Below are 23352 nucleotides of genomic sequence, written 5' to 3' on the forward strand. Positions count from 1 at the left end.
CGAAGGTGCTCTCGGGCCTTTTCAGTTTTCCTCAAAAAGGCACAAGTTGTGCAAGAAAAGCCCACATTCCACGCTAACGACAAAGAATTGGAGAAGTCGGTTTCTTACAGGCAATACGTGCACCTTTTGTTTTATTTATTTTTCAAAATAAGCTTCTGTGGCCAGAAGTCAAGCCAGAGAGGTCAGGCCCGAGGCCCAGGCCGGGGCGGACACTTTCTTTTCCTCCCCACTTCCCCCCCCCCCCCCCCCGAAGGACAGGCCTCGGAGGGAGGAGAGGGGACTCTCCGGGGGCAGTGGGGCAGAGCCAGGACCGAGAGGCCGGGACCTGGACCGGTGGCCGATGCCAGGCCGGGAGTCCCGGCAGAGCCGGCGGGGGGCGGCCCAGGGCGGCGTCCGCACCGCTGAGGGGGCGCAGGCCTCGCCCCAGGGCGCCCAGGCCTTGGCTCCTCGGAGGAGCCGGTGAGAAGCAGACAGCGCCGCCCCAGGGCTCCGGTGGCGTCTGCCGCGGGCGGGCCGGGAGGTCCTCAGGGGCGGCCCAGCGACCCCGTTCCCAGGGGCTGCGCGGCGGCGTCGTGCCCACGAGGGCGGGCGGCGGGCGGCACGTGACCCGCCCTGTCGCCCGGGAGACCGCGGCGGTTTGTGTTCCCACTCTCCACAGGCCCCGCCCCGCCGGGTGCTTCGGCGGAGCCTCGAGGCCGCGGGCCGCGGAGCCGCTCCAGGCGAGACGGCGGGTCCGGTCCGGGAGGAGGTGAGGCGGCCCGGGGCCCCCGCGGTCGGGGGAGCGGCGGGGAGGTGGCCCTGCCCCTTGGCCTGGGCGGCCCGACCCGCCGCTGCCCTCGGCCTCCCCTTTCCGCTGCGCTCCGACCTCTGACCTCCAGTCCCTCCCCAGGCCCCTGCGCCGCGGCTGCCCTCCTTTGGCTGGTCCTCGGGGTGCGGCGGGCCGGGCCTCGGACCCCCGGGCAGTTGGGGGGCCCTGCCCCGACGCCAACGGCGCGCCCTCTCCCCCCAGGTTCCACCAGCAACATGCAGGCCGTGGAGGAGAAGGTGCCCCTGAGGGACCGGAGCGGGGCGCAGAGCGGCTCCCGCAAGCCCGGAGCCGCAGGGCCGCAGGACAAGAGCAGCGCCGACGGCCAGCCTGCCCGTAGGTCCCGGCCTGGGCCCCTCGCCCCTCGGGGCTCAGGGTCAGAGGGGAGGAAGCCACTGAAGGGTCCGCAGCCCCGGGCGCCCTCCCCGGGTCGTCCTGTCCCCCACACACCGCACCTCTAGGCCCCGGGCCCGCAAGGCCCACAGGATCCGGCCGGATGGGAGGCCGTTAGTGCGGCCGCTCCTTTTCTTCTCTGAGGGAACCGAACACCCAGGGGCGGGCGCTGCGCCCGCAGGCTGGGGCCGCATCCCTTCCGGGAGCTCCGCAGGGCGGCAGGGAGGACGGGGAAGGCCCTGATTGAGGCTCCATCCTGAAGCCCAGTCGGTTCACAGCCATCTTTGTTACTCTTGTATTTTCAGTTTGTAGGTGGAACATGGCAGACACCTGGGGTAGATTAAAGAACCCAGTGATCCCAGGCAGAAATCAGCACTCCGTTGTCTCAAGAAGCAGTGCTGCCCTGGGCTCCCATTCCCCTTACACTGTAGGTGCTCCTGCTGGAGCACAAGGTCACTTTACTGGGTCTGATCTCACTGGGACTCGCCCTGCCTTTCTCCTGTAACGGTCTGCGGCCTGCACTAGTCACCCATCTGCAGACCTGTCCGCTTCCAACAACATGAGTTAAATTTTTTATTTTTTTTAAATTGTATTTTTTGGTTAATCCTCACCCGAGGATATTGTTCCACTGATTTTTAGGGAGAGTGGAAGAGAGAGGGAAAGACAGAGAGAAACATGATGTGAGAGAAACACATCGATTGGCTGCCTCCTGTGCATGCCCCAACCAGGGCCCAGGCTGGAGAAGTCTGCAACCAAGGTTCGTGGGAATCACACCCGGATCCTTTCGTCCACCCGCCGATGGTCTATCCACCGAACCAAACCACTAGGGCATGAGTTAAATTCTTGGAAATTGAAATGGGAAAAATGACTTCAAGGCTCTGCTTAGTTGAATTACATTGTTTCTCTTGTAGCCACGTGGGGTCGCTGCTGGTTAAGAGACTGGCACTAAAGTGGCAAATTGGGTGCTTTAGAAACCCGATTTCCAAATCGGGGGTTTTTAGTAAAGACAATTTAAGCAATTTAAGTTCTTGAGGTGGCTTTTTTAATGAATCCAGAGTAGAAGACAACTCTCAGGAAACTAAATAAACAAATTCCTCTTTAAAAAAAATAAATTTGAAATTGTATATACTAGGTGGACTTGGTTGAATTCGTTATTATCTCGAAAATATCTTTGTCCCTGGGATCAGGAATTAAAACATCTGCCTTAGTTGTACTTTACCTCTGCCTCCTCTGTGAGTCCTCTTTCCCGAGGGCCGTTGGATTGCATGTGCTGTAGGGAGCATCCAGTCTTGTCATAGCAATGAACTTGGATTCGTTGTCGTTGGAAAGTGTGCCTGTGTATATTTCCCTCAGTCCTTCCATAAGCTGCTATAGCTCGGTCTCTGAGGAGTTCCTCTTAATTCTCATTTTTAATTAGTGAATTATTGGTAAGTTTACATATTTGACTGTGTTTGGCCATTTTGGCTGGGACAAAAGACTGCAGAGAAGCTGAAAAACAAAGGGAACTTCAACTATCCACTTAAGGTTCAATTCACCTAAGCAGGAACTTTGGTTACTTCTACAATCACCTGTTCCCCTACCTTTAATATAAATATATATACATACATATATATATATATATCTTGATCTTTGTAAAGTATTACAGATGTCCCCTTTGTTGTTGTTTTTTCCCATTGACCCCCTCCACCCTGCACCTGCCCTTCTCAAGCCTTCACCACACTACTGTCTGTGTCCATGGGCTATGCATATATGCATGTAAGTTCCCCAGTTAATCTCTCCCCCAGCCATCCTCAACACCTCTGTTTTTAGCCTGTTTTTTTGTTAGTCTGTTTCATGCTTCTATGTCTATGGATCTATTTTGTTCATCAACTATTTTGTTTATTAGATTCCATATATACTTATCTATAATATATGAGGTCATGATATTTATCTTTTTCTGACTGGCTTATTTTGCTTAGCATAATACTCTTCAGGTCCATCCATGCTGTTGCAAATGGTAAAAATTCCTTCTATGTTCCATTATATAAATAAATGTACCAGAGCTGTTTTTTTTTTTTTTTTTTTTTTTTTTTTTTTCCACTCATCTGCTGATGGGCACTTGGGTTGTTTCCACATCTTAGCTATTTTATATTGCGTTGCTTTGAACAGCAAAAAAAAAATCCATAAAGTGAAAAAAAGAGCCCACTGCATGGTATAACATATTTGCCAGTGATACATCCAATAAGGGGTTAATTTTCAAAATATATAAGGAACTCATACAACTTAACAAAGGAAAGACCAACAATCCAATTAAAAAATGGGAAAAGAACCTAAATAGACATTTCTCCAAACTGGACATACTGATGACCAAAGAGACATGAAAAAATGCTCAGTCACTAATCATCTAAGAGATGCAAATTAAAATGACGAGGTATCACCTGACACCTGTCAGAATAGCTCTCATCAACAAATCAACAAGTGACGTGTTGGTGAGCATGTGGAGAAAAGCAAACCCTACCTAGATCACTGCTGGTGGGAATGCAAACTGGTGCAGCCTCGGAAAAACAGTATGGAGTTTCCTCAAAAAATTAAAAATGGAACTCCCCTTTGACCCAGTGATCCCACTTCTAGGAATATATCCTAAGAAACCTGAATCACCAATCATAAAGAATATATGCACCCCTTAACTTTTCACTTTGAAATATTTTAAATTTGTTGAAAAGTTAAAAACATAGTGAATGCCCACACTGTTAACATTTCTGCCACGTTGTATGTGTATGCTCTCTATATTTTTTCTCATGGAAAATAAGTCATGTTCTTCTAAAAACTTCATCATTTAAGAACAAAGGCATTCACCTATGTAACTTCTATAATTACTTTTTTTTATCATGAAATCTTTTTTTAAAATATATTTTTATTGATCTCAGAGAGGAAGGGAAAGAGAGAAGGAGATAGAAACATCAATGATGAGAGAGAAAAATTGATTGGCTGCTTCTTGCACGCCCCCTATTGGGGATTGAGCCCAAAATCCAGGCATGTGCCCTCGACCAGAATAGAACCTAGAACCTTCAGTCTTCAGGCCGATGCTCTATCCACTGAGCTAAACTGGCTAGGGCCATTACATCTTTATAAATGGAAAACTCAAAACATTTACATAAATAGGCTAGAATAATGAATCCCCATTCCATCATCACCAGCTTCAACAATTACCAAGTCACGCCAGTCAGTTCATCAGTATCCCCTGCACGTTTAGGAGCCAAATACTTTCCTGTGAACAAATGCCGCTTCATGGAAAGACAGTGAGAAAGATGACTTATTGTGTGCAACTTTGTTTTAGATGCCAACTAGCCAGTGTAACTACCATATATGCCTATTTCATGAGAATTTACTGGCTGGGTCTTTATTAACAACTTACAACAGTGGTTCCCAAACACTAGTGCTGGTTTGTGGCAAAATGCTTAGCAATATTTAGTAAAACGAAATAAAGCTACTGTGCTGAGTTTCTCCTAAAGCTAAGTGGATCCCACTCAAAGGACTGCTCTTTACTCTTGACAGGATTCCCTGGCTGTTCTGGAAGCTACCCTGGGCTTTCGTCTGTAGGTGATGGTTTCGGTGGTGGCAATGTGGAGTTTTATTTGCATATTTGCTTGTTTCTCTGGGCATAGGTGGCTAAACAAAAAGCTGGCCAGTTGTCAAAATCTTTTGGGAAATTTTTAGTCTGTGACATCCTAAAATGTGGGAGCTACTGCTTTAGAAGACCAGGTGACGTGGGCCCCTTGAGTGCCATCCATGTGGAGAATTTAACTTTTTCAGAGGTAGGAAGAGATGTGTGGAATCATAATACTCATTTATCATAATGTTTATTTTTGCAAATTGTTTCTTTATCATTTAATTGTTACTTTGTAAGAGGTTTTAATCAGTTTCACTTTCTGTTTTTTATAAAATAACTTTTTTGGTTCTCCCTCACCCCCATGGGATCTGGAGTTCAGAAAACATAAGAGTAAGATGGTTGAGTTTGTGTAAGATCAGTTCAAATCCAAACATGGGGCCTAGCAGTCTAGTGAGTGTGAATAACTGGACACCCAGACTTGTTCCCACCACGAGTTCTCTCTGCCACAGGTCTGACAGAGTCCGAGCTGAGCCACGGGATTGGGATGGATCATGATTTCCACAGGGAAGAGAAGGTTTTACCTCCAAGCAGGTACAGCTCCTCTCGTTTCCCTTCTTATTAGTCCTGGGGCAGGTGTTAGCTCTGTGGCTGCTGGCCAGACGGAAGCATTCTTATTTAACGATGCAATCAGTCATTGGGTATCAGCCTTAAGAGGTCTCAACAATGAAACAGAAGAGTGATCAGTTATAACTGGTGGTATCAGGGGGTCAAGAAGCAAATTTTGTTAAACCAGTGAGTAAATGAAAGCAATTACTAGTATTGTCGGCTGTTCACTCTGGGACCCAGTTAATAATTCAATAGAAACAGGTGGATTTCAGATCTTCTCTGACAGTTATGGAGGAAGTGGCCTGGAATCGTCGTCCATCGCTGCAGCTAAAACATTGCTCGCTATCTCACAGTTTCTGTGCGTCCGGAGCCTGGACGTGGTTTAACTGTGCCGTCAGTCCTGTTGGCGGGAGTCTCCCTCTGCCCCTCGCACCTGGACCTCCCCACAGGGCAGCTGGCTTCCCTCAGTAGGAGGAGACTATGGGATTCGCTGCCCAAAACAGAATTGCCTGTTCTGCTACTTCTATTCCCTAGAGAGGAGTCCCTAAACCCAGCCCACACTCTAGGGAAAGATTACACCACGACGTGAATGCTAGGAAATGCAGATTTTTGGGGTCATTTTATCAGCTGCCTAAACTATTCCTATCAGTTCCTCTTTTGAGTGAGAACTTACCAAAAGGCACAGATAAAAAGATTAATTTTCTAATGGTGGCATTTCCAGCAGTTTTCCTGGCTTCATAATCAGCTTACTTTGTGAAATAGGTCCCTAATCCTGTTGATAATAATACTCCTCCCCCTCCAGCTTTATTTTGAGTCTGCCTAGTTCTGTTGACATTGCAGTACCGGTAAATAAGCAGCACTCAGTAAGTATGAAGCTAAGGGCTCTGCTGCTCCTTGGCAGTTAAGTGGGTAAACTCATGGTCAGATTTTACATTGTAAGCAGTTCTGATTCCCACCAATAACCAGGTAACTCATGGCAGTGGTTGGTTGGCTCCCTTAAATGCGTTTGCCTTCACAACTCCAGGAATCCGTTACTAAGGTGCCCTTCTCTGTCCCAAGCTGCTGCCCTGGTCTTCATACTCTGATTTGCCCCTGCCCGATGCCAGCAGGGGCCCATGCCAAGTACAGTTCCTCTGGGACAGGTTTTCACCTAAATCCAGACCTACTACCTCTCTGGCCACTTAGATGTGGCAGGAGGGGAGGGAAATGGAGCAGAGGTCTGCTAGGGGCCATGGTCAAGGAGCGGGCCGGCATAGGTGGAAGAAACGGAGGGGGACATGAAGCAGGGAAACGGTTTGAGGTGATTCGTTATTGGCAACTGGCTTTATTGTGGGCGCATACGACGCTGTGGGTTCCTAAAGAAATCCCGTGTTTGGGCATCATCCATCAGACATTGCTGAGCCCGTACTATGGGCGGGCAGAATGCTGAGAGCGGGGCGAGCTGTAGGGGAAGGTGAGCCAGGCACTGTCTCTGCTGCCAAGAAGTTGTCGCAGGGGAGACAGCTGGTAAGAGAAAATGACGGATAAGGTGTGTGCATGAGCCAGTGCGCAATCAGCTGCCCCTGGAGGGTCAGAGAGGTGAGTGTGCCCTGGAGGGAGATTTTGCCTATGAAGACTCCAGTTGAGTCTTCGAGGACGAATAGGTGCTTTCCAGGTTCTGTTGGTGGGAGAGGCTGCTCCAGGTACAAGAAGCAACATGTTGGAGGCACAGAGTGATAGTAGAAGCCCTTGTGCTTTTCAAGGGCTTGGTATGGTTGCACACAGGCATTAGGACGGAGGAGGAGAAATGGGAAAAGCAGACAGAGCAGTATCAGGAGGGTCGTGCAGTCTAAGCCATTTATGCTGCTGCTGATGGAAAGCCCTTAAAGGGATTTAAATGAGCAGGGCATCGTGGTCAGAACTGCATTTTAGGAAATTGCTGGTTTTAGAATGAACTGATGGAGAAAGATTAAAAATAGACAAGACAGAAGGCAGGAGAATCAGTGACTAGACTATGACGGTGGTCCAAGTAAGAGATGATGGCAGGCAGGGATGAACTCCAGAGACATTCAAGAAGCAAAATGTGTGGACTCGGAGATGGATTGAACAAGATGAAGAGGAAAGAGCTCAGCACAGTTCCAGCACACTGGACTGGGGGGGGGGGGGGTGGCGAGGGGGGACGGATGGCTAAGATTTGTGTGCAGGGAAAGGACTCGGAATTGTTCATTTTTGTGTTGCTTTTTTCCTTTTTTTTTACAAGGAGCTGTACTTTTTTAAAGGGCGGATGTTTAATTTAAGACAACAGGTACCTATTTGGAAATGATGAGGTTCAGCCTCAGAATTTTCAAATAGTTCTTTTTCTATTAGTTTAACTCTGTAGCACAAAGACATCGTTTAAGTAAACATTTAGAGGAAAATTGATCCCTGTCATTCTGGTTTGTTTTTTTTTTAAATTATTACTATTATTAACTAGAGGCCCAATGCACAGAATTCGTGCAAGGGGCTCAGCCCTCACTGCCCCAACTGCTTGGCCTTCACAGCCCCGGATTCATCCAAAAGGTCCAGACAGTCATTCTGCTGTTCAGTCTAATTAGCATATTAGCTCTTTATTATATAGGGTATTTTAGAGCAGTTTTATTTCTACAGAAAAATTATCATAAATTACGGAGAGCTGAAACCGGTTTGGCTCAGTGGATAGAGCGTCAGCCTGCGGACTGAAAGGTCCCGGGTTCAATTCCAGTCAAGGGCATGTACCTGGGTTGCAGGCACATCCCCAGTTGGGGGTGTGCAAGAGGCAGCTGATCGATGATTCTCTCTCATTGATGTTTCTAACTCTCTATCCCTCTCCTTTCCTCTCTGTAAAAAATTCAATAAAATATATTAAAAAAATAAAACTAAAATAAAAAAATAAATTACGGAGAGTTTCCACCTACTCGTCTGTTAATTACATCTTTATTAGTGTGGTGCATTTGTTACAATGGACAGTCTAGTATCAATACATTAACTCAAGTCCATAGTTTATGTTGGGGTTCACTTTTTGAGATGTATATACTATGGGTTTTGAAAATGTATAATGACGTGTATCCAAGAGTACTGTATCGTACATAGTAATTTCACTGCCCTAAAAAACCACTGAACTCTACCTCTCCATCCTTCCTTGTCTCTCCCCACACCCCCACGCCCCCCAAATCTTCAGCAACCAGCTCCTCATCTGTGTGCTGTCTCCACAGGCTTCCAGAGGTCCTATATTGGGACTCCTCCGGTAGGTGGCCTTCTCAGATCGGCTGCTTCCGCTCAGAGTGCGCATGGAAGGCCCCTCTGTGTCTTGGGGGTCTTGAGAGCTCACCCTCCCTCTTCAGCACTGAATAACCTTCCATTTACCCACTCACCTACAGATTGGCATCGTGGTTGCTTCCCAGCTTTGGTGATTATGCATAAAGCTCTATCGACCTCCATTGCAGGTTTTTTGTGGACACAGTTTTCACTCACTCGATGCCTGGATTGTATGGCAAGGGTGTGCTCGGTTTGTAGAAACTGCCACATTGTCTTCCAGCTGGCGGCACCGTTTTCATCCCCACCAGCAGGGTCGGAGAGCTCCTGCTGCTCCCGTGCTCTGGACTTTGGACTTTCTGATCGGTGTGTACTGGTATCCCATTATTTTAATTTGCTGTTCCCTAATGACACATGTGGCTGACCACCTTTTCAGAGGCTGATTTGCCATCTGTATATCTTATTTAGTGAGGTGTCGGTTCAGATCTTTTCCCATTTTAGAATTGGGTTGTTTTCTTATTGTTGAGTTTTAAGAGTTCATTGTATATTTTGGAAAACAATCCTTTATCAGATATGTGCATAGTAAAGGCTGTCTGTGGCTTGTCTTTTAATTCTCTTAGTGTCTCTCAGAAAGCAGTTCTTAATTTTAATGAAGTTGCATTAAATTTACTACCAATTTTTTCTTTTTTGGATCTTGCTTTTGGTGTTGTATCTGAAAGTCATAGCAAAGCTCAAGGTCACCTAGGTTTTCTCCTAGTTACTTCTCTGAGTTTGACAGTTTTATGTTCGGTGAGCCATCTGTGGAAGGTAGAAGGTCTGTCTCTGATTCTTATTTTTGCAGTTGTGGGTGTCCAGTTGCCCCAGCACTATTTGTTGAAAACATGATCCTTTCTAAATGGAATTGCCTTTGCTTCTGTTTTTTTAAGGGTGAAAAGGACTGATCTTCCTGGCTGCGGTGACTGGCTACCTGGTAGTGGCACTGAGCCCAGGGGAGAGGAGGAACAGGTCTGGAGGAGGAAGATAGTGAATTCTGTTTAAACTGCCAATTTGGAAATATCTGTGGGTATTTCAGTCAGTGTGCAGTCAAAGAGGGGCCAGAGGACAATAAAAGATTCTTTAGTGCATTGCTGTATATACACATAAATAGAATCCAAGCCCCATGTTATCTAGGCCGGATACAAAATCAGGGCCAAAGCCCCACCTGGCCTCTGCTCAGGGCTCTTCCTGCTGCAGAGGGAGGGCGGCTCTGGATCATCGGGCCCTTGGCATCCGCATCTGACCCCCTCTCTTCAACTCTGCTGCAAGCCACACACAGTTCTTGGCCGTCCCCTGTCAGTATAATGGTCTTTTATCGTAGCAAACACTGTCTGTGTGGGGCTTAGGAGACAGGATCTTATGACAGTTTTTGGACAGGAAAAGTAATTTGTCTATTTAACTCTTTTACAGTCTGGAAGGCCAGGCCAAGGAGACAATGCACGATGCCTTTTGGGGTCACCTTAAAGAGCAGCTGTCGGCTACGCCCCCAGACTTCAGCTGTGCTCTTGAACTTCTGAAAGAAATTAAAGAGGTGAGTCACCAGCCTTCTGCTTGTAGGTGTGAGGTTCCCAGGCATCCCAGCTCATTCAGATGTCAGTGGCTAGCAAACTCTAGCTGAGCTTGGCCCATGAGTCAGTCAGAATCTAAACCTGTAGACAGAGATCACACAGTCATTTCAACAAGGAGTTTTAATATAAAAATTATCACAGGGCATTGGAGAAGTGAGGGTTTGGGCTAGTAAGAAGCAAGGGGAACGCTGAGGAATACTGGAAAATCAGGTCAAAGGCGAACCACCACACCCCGAGGCTGACATAGAACATCCAGGATCCACTTGGGGGTGCAGAGCTATGCCGGGAAGTTGCTGCCTGTGTGTGCTGCTGAGCACCGTGCACTTGGCAGGAGCCTCCCTAGAAGATGGCACTCAGGCCTTGGGAGCCAGGTGCTGGCAAAGCCATACCACCTGCAGGAGCTGCCAAGTGAGCAGTTACTCAGAGAGAAAGGCTCTTGGCTTTTGCATTGTCTTTATAGTATGTGATGGGCACACCTTAAAGTAGGGGTGTCGAACTCAATCAGAGAAGGGGCCAAAATCTAAAATCCAGCCTAAATCGCGGGCCGAATGGTTTACTGAACAGTCATAAACTGTCATTGTGATGGAAACGCAGCGGAGTGCAGTGATGACAGCGTGGTGTGGGCCACATTGCAAGGCCTGGCGGGACGGATTTGGCCCGCGGGCCTTGTGTTTGACACATGTGCCTTAAAGCAACCGTGCCTCCCCCCCAACCCCCAGATCCATATCCTTCAATAGTCCTGTCTCCTTGATGTGGATGAGATCTGTAACTTACCTGTAACCAATAAAATATGGCAAGGTGGTGGGATGTCACATCTCACTGTGGAAGGCTGTCTCAGCACACAGAGATGCTCCTGCTGGCCTTGAAGAAGCAAACAGGTGTCTGTGGAGACGCCACATGGCAAGGAGATGCAGGTGGCTCAGGACCAGCAGCCAGGAAGAAGCTGGAGCCCTTCAGGTTACAGCTGGAAGGAAGTGAACTCAGCCACAATTTGAATGTGCCCAGCTGACACCTTATTACAGCCCGCCGAGACCCTGAACAGAAGACCAGTTAAATAAACTGCCTGGACCCCTGACCCACAGATGCTGTGGGCCAACAAATGTATGTGCTTTTTCTTTTTTAAAAAATGTGTTTTTATTAATTTTGGAGAGAAAGGGAGAGGAAGAGAGAAATAGAAACATCAATGATGAAAGAGAATCACTGATCATCTGCCTCCTATACGCCCCCTACTGGGGATTGAATCCACAACCAGAATCCAACTATGACATCCTGGTTCATGGGTCAACCACTGAGCCATACTGACTGGGCTGTATATGCTTAATTAAGCTTCCGAGTGTATGGTAATTTGTTATGCTGCACAGAAACTAATTAATAGTGCCCTCTACAGATGATGCTTAAAGTTTACCATCTAGTAAAGAATATATATTTAAAGAACTTCATTTTTCAGAGCATAGAAAACAAGGATGGAGTTAAGGCTGAGAGACAATAAATTGATGAATGTCACACTTCACTCCTTTGGCTGCTCAGCTTCCATACCCAGGCTTCCACACATCTGAATTCCCAGTCACCCCATCTCACCGCTGGGCAGGCCGGACAACACCGAGTTCCTCATGAGGAGTGCAGCCCCCATGGCCACCCGCTGTCCGATGGGGAGGGCTTCCTTTCTGACAAGGCCCAGGAGCCAGCCAGGAACCCTTTCTCAAAAGGCACGCTGTGCTCCAAACCCCTGGAGATCTGTGCTGTGCTGCCTCCAGCGACACTTCAAGCGTCACGGCCCTGCTGGCTGGGGAGGCCAGTGGTAGAAGTGGCTGGGATGGCTGCCTGGACTTGCTGTGGAGCCTTCCTCAGGCTCTGGTTCCCACTTGAAATTGGAAAACTTATGAGCGACTCAAAATGGGTGTTGAATCAGAACTGTAGAGTTTTTTTTATTATAAGAATTTGAGTTTATTTGAGCCAAACTGATAACATGCCAGGAAGCAAGATCTCAAACGCTCCAAAGGACAGTTTTGCAGTGTCTTTTATACATTTGAAACGAACAACGGACAGGGCTTGCTTGAGGTGAAGATGAACCTTTTACTAAAGAAGTTACGTGCCAGCTAAAAATGCACGAGGAGTCACATGATGTGCCAGATTGACGCCAGAGCCCCCTTTTCATCCACAAAACCCTGAGGAGCGATATGCTGCCTGGACACAAAGACCTCTTTCCCGGTGGTGCCATGAGGCGCTCTGCTGGCCGTTCACCTGGCAGGACTCGGCTGCATGATGGGGGACTAGCCACCCTCCAGTCTGCCTGCCTAAGGCAGGGGTGGGGAGCCTTTTTCCTGCCCGTACAAAATCATCCTCTTAAAAATTAGCCTGCTGCACTTGGTCAAACATTAATTAACTTACCCCTAATGCCTTGGCAGGGCCAGACCAAATGATTTCTCGGGCCTATATGACCCATGGCCGGATGTTCCCCCCTGTTCTAAGGCATCTAAACGTGAAATGCTTGCTACCTGATGCTCATGAGAGCCCATGGGCATAAGCCGTTCAGTTAGAACTTCTCTTGTGCCAGCTTTTTTATCAGTCAGCATCGAGTCAGGATGAAGAAGCGAGGTGATTCGAACACAGAAGCTGCGGGCCAGGGCCTGCCGGGGGACCGCACGGACTGGGGACCTCTTCCTCTCGCTGTCACAGGAGCGCGGAGGGCTCTGGGGACTGGCATAGCTCACCATGAAGCGCAGAGCACAGAGCAGCTTCCATTCTGAGGCTTACAGAGAAGCCGAGCAGATGGGTCTTGTTATGACAACACAGTATTCCATTCAGTTAACCGAACGCTCATTGAACCCCATCCCTCGACCCCACTGTGTTCTGTCTGCTAAGAGGCACGGAGATGAGGCTCCCAGGGAACTTACATTTTCAGGTTAATACACTATTTCTGGTGACACCTACAGTTCCTTTGCCTGGTTTCTCCTCGCTCTTTGAAGTAAATCTCAAACACACCTGCTCTTTAAATGAAGAGTACCTTGTCGCACATGGTGTGTTTCATATTCGTCGCACCCTGAGTTTCTTTTAATCACACACCTTGATTTTGCTTCTTTGTTTATCTCATTCTGCCTAGAGAATGACATCTTATTACTATAATTGATCCCCTAAAGCAGTGGTCGGCAAACTCATTAGTCAACAGAGCCAAATATCAACAGTACAACGATAGAAATTTCTTTTGACAGCTGAAAACCGAATTTTGCGCATGGGCCACGAAGTTTCAAGCACACTATACGTGCGCACCCGCACGTGATATTTTGTGGAAGAGCCACACTCAAAGGGCCAAAGAGGCTCTTGTGGCTAGAGAGCCGCGTTTGCCAACTACTGCCCTAAAGCCATGGCCTATTATTGGTCCTTAAACAAAGATAAACATTAGGAAATTTAGGGACCTGACTTCTTGATTCTTAAAAAACACAGTCTGGCCCCTGGCTGGTGTGGCTTGGTTGGTTGGAGTGCCGTCCCATTCTGTAGGTCGAAAGATGACAGGTTCAATACCCAGTCAGGGCACATATCCAGGTTTTAGGTTTGATTTCCTGGAGAGAGAGAAGTTCTCCCTCTCTCTCTAAACAGCAGACACCGGTTGGGATGTGTGTGCCTAATGGGGTTTCCGTGAGGAAAGTGGGGCTCTGAGCAGAGGGCAGCCACCTAGGCTTTCTTCCTGGGCAGATCTTGCTGTCGCTGCTGTCGCCACGCCAGAGCCGCTTAAGACGTGAGGTCGAGGAAGCTCTGGCCGCTGACCGGCTGCAGCAGGAAGCGGCGCGAGGGGACCTGGACATTTTCCGTCTCTCCAAGTGCATCCTCAGCATGATGACGCTGCTGTGCGCGCCGGTTCGGGACGCGGCTGTGCAGAAGCTAGACAGCATCACAGACTCCACTCTGCTACTGAGGTGAAGCCTGGCTACTGTCCCCCCAACCTGCCCCCTAGGGGCCACACCCTGAGTGGCCGCCCCGACTCGGCTATCTTCCCTCTGAACCCCATCTTGAGTCCTTCTCTCTGGCCTATGAGCTTTCCTTTACAAAGATGGCCTCGCAGGGCCCTCTGTGTGTTCTCAGATGGGCTGGGTCTGTATAACATCTTACAATGCAACATTCGTGTCTGCAATCTTTTCTTTCAAGGAGTTCAACCATTGCTTTCCCAAGTTTTCTTGTTGCAGTTCACATAGTATGAGGGACAGAGGCGAGGGGTTATCTTCACTTCGTAGCTCCAGAAAATTAAAAAAAAAATAGTAGACCCAAAGCCCTGGCCAGGTAGCTCATTTGGTTAGAGTGTTGTCCCGATACTCCAAGATTGTGGGTTTGATCCCTGGTAAGGGCACGTACCAGAATCAACCAGTGATGTGTAAATAAGTGGAACAATAAGTCTCTCTCTTTCTCTCTCTCTCATCAATAAAATAACGCAATTGGCTCAGAAATCTCACCACCTATAATCCCTCTTCCCAGAAAGCATGGTTAGTGTCCCTAATGGTTAGTGTCTGCTGGCTGCAGAGTGACTTGTGGAAGGAGGTCTGGCTCAGAGGCTTGGAGGTGCAGACACCCGCTCGCTCTGGGCCTGTCGTCAGGGGGCAGGGCTGTCGGTTCAGAGCCCCCTGACCTGAGTGCCTCCCCCTCCCGGAGGCCCTCGGGCGGCATGAGCACGCCGTTCTGTCTGTCAGGGGCATCTTCCAGGTTCTGGGCCTGATGAAGATGGACATGAGGAACTACACGCTGCAGAGCCTCCAGCCCCACCTGCGCGAGCACTCCATCCAGCAGGAGCGGGCGCAGTTCCAGGAGCGCCTCAGCAGGCAGCCGGGTGCGGGCGGGCAGGCGGGCGGGGGCGGGAGGGCCTCGGCTGCCTAGGAGGCCAGCGGGCATCTGCCTCCCCCTAGGAGCAGAAGATTCTTGCTCAGTGTGTGTGTTGGGGGTGGGGGACGGGACAGACATCTAAGACAGAAAGGCACCCCATCAGCATTCACTCCAGGCCGGGGAATCGGGGTGGAACCTCCCGCTGAGGCTGCCGCCCCCCCAGGCCTCCTGGACCACATCACCAAGTGGCTGAGCCGCGCGGCCACGGACCTGCGGCCCGGCCCCGGCCCCGGCCCCGACGCGCCCGCCTCCAGCGCGGCCGGCCCCGCTCCCAGCGAGGCGGCCTCCGGGCCGGAGCCCCTCAGCCCCGCCATGGTGCTGTCCCAGGCTTTCCTGAACCTTCTTCTCTGGGACCCTGAGGACCAGGAGTTCCCTGAGGTAGGCCTGGGGGCGGCCCGCGGCTGCGGGGGACTGGGCAGGCCTCCGCTCACCGCTGTCCGCGTCCGCAGACGCTGCTGGCGGACCGGGCCCGGCTGCGGGAGCTGGAGGCGCAGCTGCGCCGCCTCACGGTGCTGGCCTCCGTCCTGCTGGTGGCCGGCAGCTCCTCGGGCAGCGTGCTGTTCGGCTCCCCGCAGTTCGTGGACAGGCTGAAGCGCACCACCCACGCCCTCACCGAGCACTTTGATTCCAGGTGAGCTGCAGGGACCTTTGTCTTTAGAGGTGACACGTCCGAGGACATAGGCGGGTACGGCCACAGCGAGGCCATGGCCAAGGTCGTTGGGGTCTCTGTAGCTGGTCTTGAGGCTGTGACAAAGACACAGAACTGAGAACTGTCCTCCAGGAGGAGTGGCGCAGGGGCTGGTCCACCCCCTTCGCTGTGGAGGAGGCACTGGGCTGAGCTGGCGGCCAGAGAGGCTGGGGCTGGGCTTAGTGGGGTGAGGCGGGACCGGGCAGCATGGCGTGCAGGCCCTCAGCCGGCGGGTGGTCACTGTCGCTGGTGAGAGCAGGACAGCCCTGGGAAATGTCCTGAAAGTCCTATAATGTACCTCCGTGCACACAGACGTGAGTGCGGGGTGTGAGGGTGCCACGGTGATCCAAAGCCCAGCCCACGCGTGTCGGAGTTGTTTTAGTTTCTCTTGTTCCCCGAGAAGCAGAACGAGGAGCTGTGTGTAGAGAACAGGCGATGTGCTGAGATAAGAGTGAGACACTGAGCCCACCCATTGGCTGCTGCTGCCAGGCTGCAGGCAGGAGGAGGTCTGGGAGTCCCCCTCAAGGGCTCGGCCGAGGCCAGGCCAGCGTGGGCCCCAGCCTCCTCTCCCTCCTGCTCTAGGCCCCAGGAGGCCATGCTGGCTGTGAGTGAGCAGGTGTCTCAGGAGATCCAGCAAAGCCTCAAGAGCATGGGCCTCGCGGCCCTGAGCAGCGACAGCATGGCCTTCCTGATGGGACAGCTCCAGGACATCGCCCACGCGCAGAACTGTGTCCGCAGCGTCGTCGGTGAGCGTCCTGGGTGGGGAGGCCATGAGGCTGAGGGAGACTCCCCAGGAAGTTGGCCACTGAGCCGCCTGCCAGTAAAAGGCATGATCCCTGGGCAGGTCACGGTTCAGGGCTTAGTTCTTCAAAATGTAGGGTTGAAAAATATATCTTTTTTAGTTAAAGACACACTCTGGCTCTGAGGAAGATCTGCACCAGGAATTCATGACTTCCAGATGTGGCACACACCAACCGCCCTGCTAGGCCATCCCTGGCCTTCCTGGCCATTTCTGGCTGCAGTCTTAGGCACGGGACGTTCGCCCCTGCCACAGGCAACGCCGCTGGCTAAGCTGGCAGCCGCCCCCTGGCGGGGACTCCCGCCCCCACTGTGCCACGTGGGAACGGAGGCTCTGAGCTTGGCCTTGCTCTTAACCTCAGCCGTCCAAGGGCTCAGCCTGAGCGCCTCCTGGTGGGACCTTCTGGTGGGTATAAGCTTTGGAATGGCCAAAAACGCACTAGCCCCTGGTTGCCAATCCTGGCTTTACCCTTGAGGGCTAGATAGCAGCCCCTGCTCCCCATAAACGAGAGATTTCCGCGGCTGTGAGGCTGACTTAGAGCTTCTCCCTGAGAATCGCCTGCCGCTTCCCTTCTCACTGCCGTTCCTGCTCACAGATCAGCGGGTCCACCTGTTTCTCAAATGCTGCCTGGTCCTCGGAGTGCAGCGCTCTCTGATGGGTCTCCCCGGAGGCCTCACGCTCATTGAGGCGGAGCTGGCAGAGCTGGGCCAAAGGTTTGTCAACATAACGCACCACAACCAGCAGGTGTTCGGCCCCTACTACACGGAGATCCTGAAAACCCTCGTCCCCCCGGGCCAGGCCCCGCAAGCAGGAGTGGAGTCCCTCTGACGGACCAGCCCTGAGCCTGGCGCCTTGATCCAGGAGAGAAGCCATCATTTTCCTGGGCAACATCACAGCGGCCAGCCCAGCAGCAGCCTCCCTCCCTCCTGCAGCCAGTACCAGCGCTGTAGTGATCACACATGTAAACACCACCGGCCCCAACACGTTCACTAATAAACTTGTGAACTGCAAGCAAATGCTCTCTCTGTGCAGAGAACCTGAGCCCGTGGCCCCAGCGCCAGAACCCCCAGCGCCCTTGGCCCCCAGCGAGCTACAAAGCCAACAGCGAGCTGGGAGCCAAGGCACCAGGTGCCAGCCGGTTTTGTCTGAGCTCAGCACCCTGTGGAATGACCACTGTGAGTATAATGGCTCCTGCAGAAGTTAGAAATTGGTTTTGTGCAGTTCAGCTCAGGCTTGGGCGTGGTTGTAAGGAGTCCTTAGGAACCTGGCTCTGTGACCTAATTCCCTGAAGGTTTCCAGTGGTGCAAAGCGAGGTCAATAAATGGAGCTTCGCTTCTGCTTCCTCTCCTGGAAGGGGTCTGGAGCCCGGTGCAGCCTGGGTAAAGTGGGTGCTGGCCGCTCAGGCACACTGGTGACAAGTGTCAGAGCTCATGGTGTCTTGAGTGTCAAGAGTTCAGGTTTGGACAGTGAGGCCAGCGACCTCCTCGGGCTGTTTTCCTTGGCCCTGCCTCTAGCCGAGCAAGCCTCCTGCCCCATCTCTAAGCTGAGAGCACTTCCTGACTACGTGCTGGGCCTGCAGAGGTTTGGGCTCTGGGCTCCTGTTGGCAGCACAGGTGAGGAGCTCAGGAAGGCCTGGCTCGTGGAGGTCAGCCGCCGTCCTCAGGTGCCTATAGACCCAGCGCAACCTAGTAGGGCGGAGCCGAGAGTGCTCCATTCAGATTTGGCCCTCACCCCTTTTGTGATGTGCAAGAGAAGTGGGATCCACTCTGTGCTCCCCCGGTAGAGTAAGGAGAAACAGCGTTCTCACATTCCCAGAGATGGAGGGAGCTGGTTATACTTCCTCCAGGGAGAACTGACGGGGATCGAGTTTCATTAGTCCAGGGCTCCCCCCACGGGCTTCCTTCTTAGAGAGCAGAGCCCAGGCGAGCTGGCCAGCACAGCCGCCTGTAGCACAACTCTGACCAGAAAATCTGGGGGCTTCAACCTTCATTTCCAGTCCAGCCAGACACCCTTCGGGTGGGAAGGCCAGAAAAAGGAGTGTGTGTGTGTGTGTGTGTGTGTGTGTGTGTGTGTGTAAAGGCTAAGCAACCATTTGACCGGTAGCTATGATGCTCCCTGACCACCAGGGGGCAGATGCTCAATGCAGGAGCTGCGATGACTTGGCAGTGGCGGTTCTCAGGTGATGCATCTGGAACCAGAGAGGAGGAAGCCTGAGAACCGCCTTCACTCAACCCAAGACCCCTCAGGGGATGTGGGAGAGCCAGTTTTGACCTGATCCCCCCAGGCCAGGCTGAGGGGCCCCACCGCTCACTCCACAGATGCCCTTCAAGCTTCGGCGCCAGGTGCAGCGGGCGGGGAAGGCACCGAGGGAGGTTGGCTCTAGGGCATATCCGGACCGTCTAGCCCAGTCCCACCTCGCCGGCTACCTTCTAATTGATTTCCTTTCGATGTGCGTGAATCCGTGAACCAGGGCACTAGTGTTTAGTAAACAGCAAGGCTTGCCTAGATGCAGCCTCTGATTTGCAACAATTAATTTCAAAATTGAAAACCCTACATTTTGGCCCAGGCTGTGTGGCTCGGTGGTTACACGCTGACCTGTGAACCATGAGGTCACAGTTCGAGTCCCAGTCAAGGCACATGCCTGGGTTGCGGGCTCAACTCCCAATGAGGGTATGCAGGAGGCAGCTAATCAGTGATTCTCATCACTGATCTCTCTCTCCCTCGTCCTTCCTCTCTGAAATCAATATAAAAAACCTACACTCCCCTACATTTTGGAAGCCTCATCCTCTTAGAGGCAGGGTGCTCTGAAGGGATTCTGGGCAAGGGGCTTGGTGGCAGTGCAGACACGGGCTGACAACAGCCCTGCTTTTACTTCATAATTAAAATCTGAAACGATCCATTGCTTAGACATTCTGAATCGGTTTTCTTGTGCTTCCACACGGATGAGACAGGGACCCTGACCTACACAAGGAAAGACCTCCACTCAGTCCTGCACATGGGCTGAGGGATACAACTTAACATTGTGGCAAATACACAGGAACGGTGCTGCTGGTGACCAGGAGCACAGTGCTGTGCTGGCCACCACTGCCTCCTTCCAGGACACTGGTCACCAAGAAGGAAGTCCCAGACCACTGAGCAGTCACTTCTCACTCCTTTCCCGTTGCCTTGTTGACCTCTAACCTGCTTTCTGTTTCAATGGGTTTTCTGACTCGAGGTAAATAGAATCATGTAACAAACAGTATGTTTTAAAGATTTGTCCTGTAGCATGAATCAGCAGTTCATCCCTGTGTATGGCTAAGTAATAGTCCATTATATGGATCTACCACACTGCTTATTCCTTCTTCAGGGGATGGACATGTGGTTTGTTTCCACCTTTTGACTGTTAATAGTGCTGCTTAGTTTTTGTTTGAACACTTGTTTTCAATGCTTTTGAGTAGGGAATATGCTCAGTAGAGTTGGTGTGTCATATAGTAATTCTATGTTTAATTCATTGAGAAACCATTAGAACTGTTTTCCACAGTGGCTGCACTGTTTTACACCCGCTCCCCCCCACCCCACATCCCCCCAGCCCCCAGCAATATATGAGGCTTCCGGTTTCCTCACATTTCCACCAACACTTATTTTCTTTAAAGAAAAGGTGTGGGCATCTTAGTGGTGTGGAATGGAGTCTCGCTGTGGGTCTGACGTGAATTTCTCTAATGATCAGTGACTCCAGGCATCTGCTCACATGCTTATTGGTTGTTTGTCTGCTTTGGAGAAAGGGCTATTTTAGTCCTCTGCCTAATTTTGAATTAGAAACAGGTTGCTGTTGTGTTCTTTATATATTGTCAGATATGTAATTTGCAGACATTTTCTCCTGTGGAGTCAGTTCACTTTCTTGATAGTGTCCTTTGATGCACAAAACTTTAATTTTGATGAAGTTCAGTATTTCAGATTTTATTTTCATGGATTGTGCTTTGGGGGTCAAGTCTGAGAACTCTGCCTAGATCCAGATCCCAAAGATTTTCTCCTATGTCTTTCGCTAAAAGTTTTATAGTTTTATATTTTACATTTAAGTCTGTGATCCATTTTGAATTGATTTTTATGTGAAGTATGCGACTTCGGTTAAGATACTTTTTAAAAAGCATATGGGTATCTAACCAAATCCAGCATAATCTGCTGAAAAGTCTCTCTTTGCTCCATTTAATTGCTTTTGTGCCTTTATTTTTATTAAAAATCAGTCAGATGCTTGTCTGGGTCTCTTTCTGGGTTGGCTCTTCTGTTCGATGAGCCTGTCTCTGCCACAGCACAGTATTGATTGCTGTAGTTGTGCTAAGTCTTGCAATTAGACAGCTCTCCTGCTTTATTCTTTTTCAAAGTTGTTTAGCTGCTCTAGTTCTGTTGACTAATCTTGTCTATTACTACAAAAAACCTTGCTGAGTTCAGTTAGGTATCATCATAAACCTGTGTATCAATTTGAGAAGAATTGACATCTTTATTAGTCTGAACATGGTCTCTTTCTTCATGATTTAGTTCTTCTTTGAGTTCTCTCATTAGCATTGTATAGTTTCTATCATACATGTCCTGAACATGTGTTGTTATCTATTCCTAAGGATTTTATTTTTTTGAGTGATTATAAAGTGTTTTATTTTTAATTGTGCCCACATACTCATTTCTAATATACAGAAATACAATAGACTTTTGTATGTTTACTAGTATGTTGTATCTTGTGAGCTGGTTGAACTCATTGATTCTAATAATTTTGGGAGGATCTTTGGAATTTTCTACATAGACCATCATGTACAGTAGTCATCTGTAGTCTCACTTTCTATGGTCAATCATGATTTGAAAATATACATGAAAAATTCAAGAAGTAAGCAATTAATAAGTTTTGATTGCACGCATTCTGAGTCACATGATGAAACCTGAGCTGCCTGTCCCGCCTGGGTGTGCTGTGTTGCTCCCTGCCAGGTAGTCAGCAGTCTGGGTTAGTTGGTGGCTGCTTCTTTACCACAGGCCTGTGTCCTAGCTCCATCATTTCACTGAGTAATGGCCCCAAAGTGCATACAGAGAGCTGTCAAGTGTGTGCATGCCTTGGTGAAAACATAGTACATGTAAAAGTTGGTACTGTCTGTGGTTTCAGAAATCTGTTGGGGGCTTGAATGTACCCCTCAGGGATAAGGGATGACTACTGTAACCTGCAAACCGGGCAGTTTATTTCTTCCTTTCGGAGATGAGTGACATTTACCTCCTTTTCTCGCCTGTTGCACTGGCTGCAATGCCCAGCACGTCAATATTGGTGACAATGGGACCTTCCCTTGTTCCCAATCTCAGGGGGGAGTTACCTTTCACCATTAAATATAATGTTAGCTGTAGGTTTTTGAGGAAATTCCCTACTGAATTAGTTTTCTATTGCTACTATAACAAAGTACCACAAATGTAGTGCCTTAAGCCCATGCAAATTTACTTTCTTTTAGTTCTGGATGTGAGAAGTCTATAATGGGTCTTTGGGGTTAAAATTCAAGTATAGGCATAGTTGCATGAGGCTGTAGGCATGTATTAGTCTCCTGCAGTTGCTGTAACAAGTTACATAATTGAATGGCTCAAGAGAAACAGAAATATACTCTCTTATAATCCAGGAGGCTAGAAATCAGAAACCAGTTTCACTGGGTCAAAATCAGAGTGTTGGCAGGGCCACGTTCCCTTGGAGGTTCTAGGGAGAACATGCTCCTTGCCTCCTCCATCTTCTGGTGGCAGCTGGCATTCCTTCTGAGGCGGCATCACTCCAGCTTCCGCCTCCATGGCCACATGGAGGTCCTCTCTAGTGTATCCCTCTCGGCCTCTCTCACAGGGCACATGTGATTGGAGTTAAGGCCCTCACACACAGTCCAGGATGATCTCCCCATCTCAGATCCTTAACTTATCACACAGGACTCGGCCCCTTTTCCTTAGAAGGCAGTTGTCATGGATTGAATGTGTTCATCTCAGATCCACAAGGTGAAGTCCTAACCCCCAGCACCCCAGAATGTGACCTCATAGGGAATAGGGTCATTGCAGATGTAATTAATATGAGTTATACTGGGGTTAGGTGGGTCCCTGATTTGATCTGACTAGTGTCCTTATGAAAAGACACGTGTCATATGAAGAGACAGACACAGATGTGCAACGGTGAGAAGACACGGAGAATGCCATCTACAGGCCAAAGGACACCTGAAGCCGCCAGACACTGGGAGAGAGGCTGGGGATGGATTCTCCCTCACAGCCCCGCAGGAACCATGCTTGCCAATGCCTGGATTTCAGTTATAATCTTTGCTTCAGCCGTCAAACAATTAGAAAACTCAGGAGAAGGAAAGTCCCATGTTTTGCCTTATGTTCATTTACCCTTCCTGGTGTTGTAAGGTTCCTTATCTCCTTTCTATTTAGAACAGTTTCCCACCATCCTGCAGGGCAGGTCTGCTGCTGACCAAGCCTTCGTTTCCCTGCAGCCTGAGAATTCCTTGCTCCTCTCATTCCCAAGGACCTTTCACAGGGTATAGAATAGAGGTCAGTGCTCTTCGTTTGGCACCTGAACACCACTGCACGGCATCCTGCCTCACAGTTCTCTGAGACGCTTCACCCAGGTTACGTTCTCCTCCGGGAGAGCCGCCATCTTCCCCTCTCTGCTTTAGGGAACTGTTTTGTCTTCCATTTGCAGAAATTCAGTTATGAAGCCTCTCATCATGGATTTCTTTTGGTTTATCTGGTTTGGTGTGCTCCGCTTCTCAAATCTGTAGG

At 49.9% G+C, this 23352-nt stretch overlaps 2 protein-coding genes across 3 annotated transcripts in view; one reads left to right on the forward strand and one right to left on the reverse strand.

Annotated features, from left to right (window-relative positions):
• Positions 1-961: 961 nt before the first annotated feature.
• Positions 962-17607, forward strand: TCP11 (t-complex 11). 2 transcript variants are annotated; one of them, XM_036415316.1, is made up of 8 exons: positions 5290-5378; positions 10089-10209; positions 13937-14157; positions 14923-15059; positions 15276-15490; positions 15562-15743; positions 16383-16546; positions 17195-17607. In XM_036415316.1, exons 1-8 carry the CDS (start codon positions 5332-5334, stop codon positions 17425-17427), a joined length of 1320 nt encoding a protein of 439 aa, XP_036271209.1. In that variant the 5' UTR covers positions 5290-5331; the 3' UTR covers positions 17428-17607. The 2 variants fall into 2 exon arrangements, with proteins under 2 accessions (XP_045428710.1, XP_036271209.1); XM_045572754.1 differs by lacking the exons at positions 5290-5378; positions 10089-10209 and adding an exon at positions 962-1141.
• Positions 12859-23352, reverse strand: part of ANKS1A (ankyrin repeat and sterile alpha motif domain containing 1A) — a 174669-nt gene continuing 164175 nt past the window's right edge. Inside the window, exon 27 of the transcript XR_006739975.1 lies at positions 12859-12873. The gene's annotated coding sequence lies outside the window, so the exon portion shown is untranslated. The remainder of the gene's footprint in view (positions 12874-23352) is intronic.

The sequence above is a fragment of the Pipistrellus kuhlii genome, unplaced genomic scaffold, assembly GCF_014108245.1.
Source record: "Pipistrellus kuhlii isolate mPipKuh1 unplaced genomic scaffold, mPipKuh1.p scaffold_m20_p_5, whole genome shotgun sequence".
In the NCBI taxonomy this organism is placed as follows: domain Eukaryota; kingdom Metazoa; phylum Chordata; class Mammalia; order Chiroptera; family Vespertilionidae; genus Pipistrellus; species Pipistrellus kuhlii.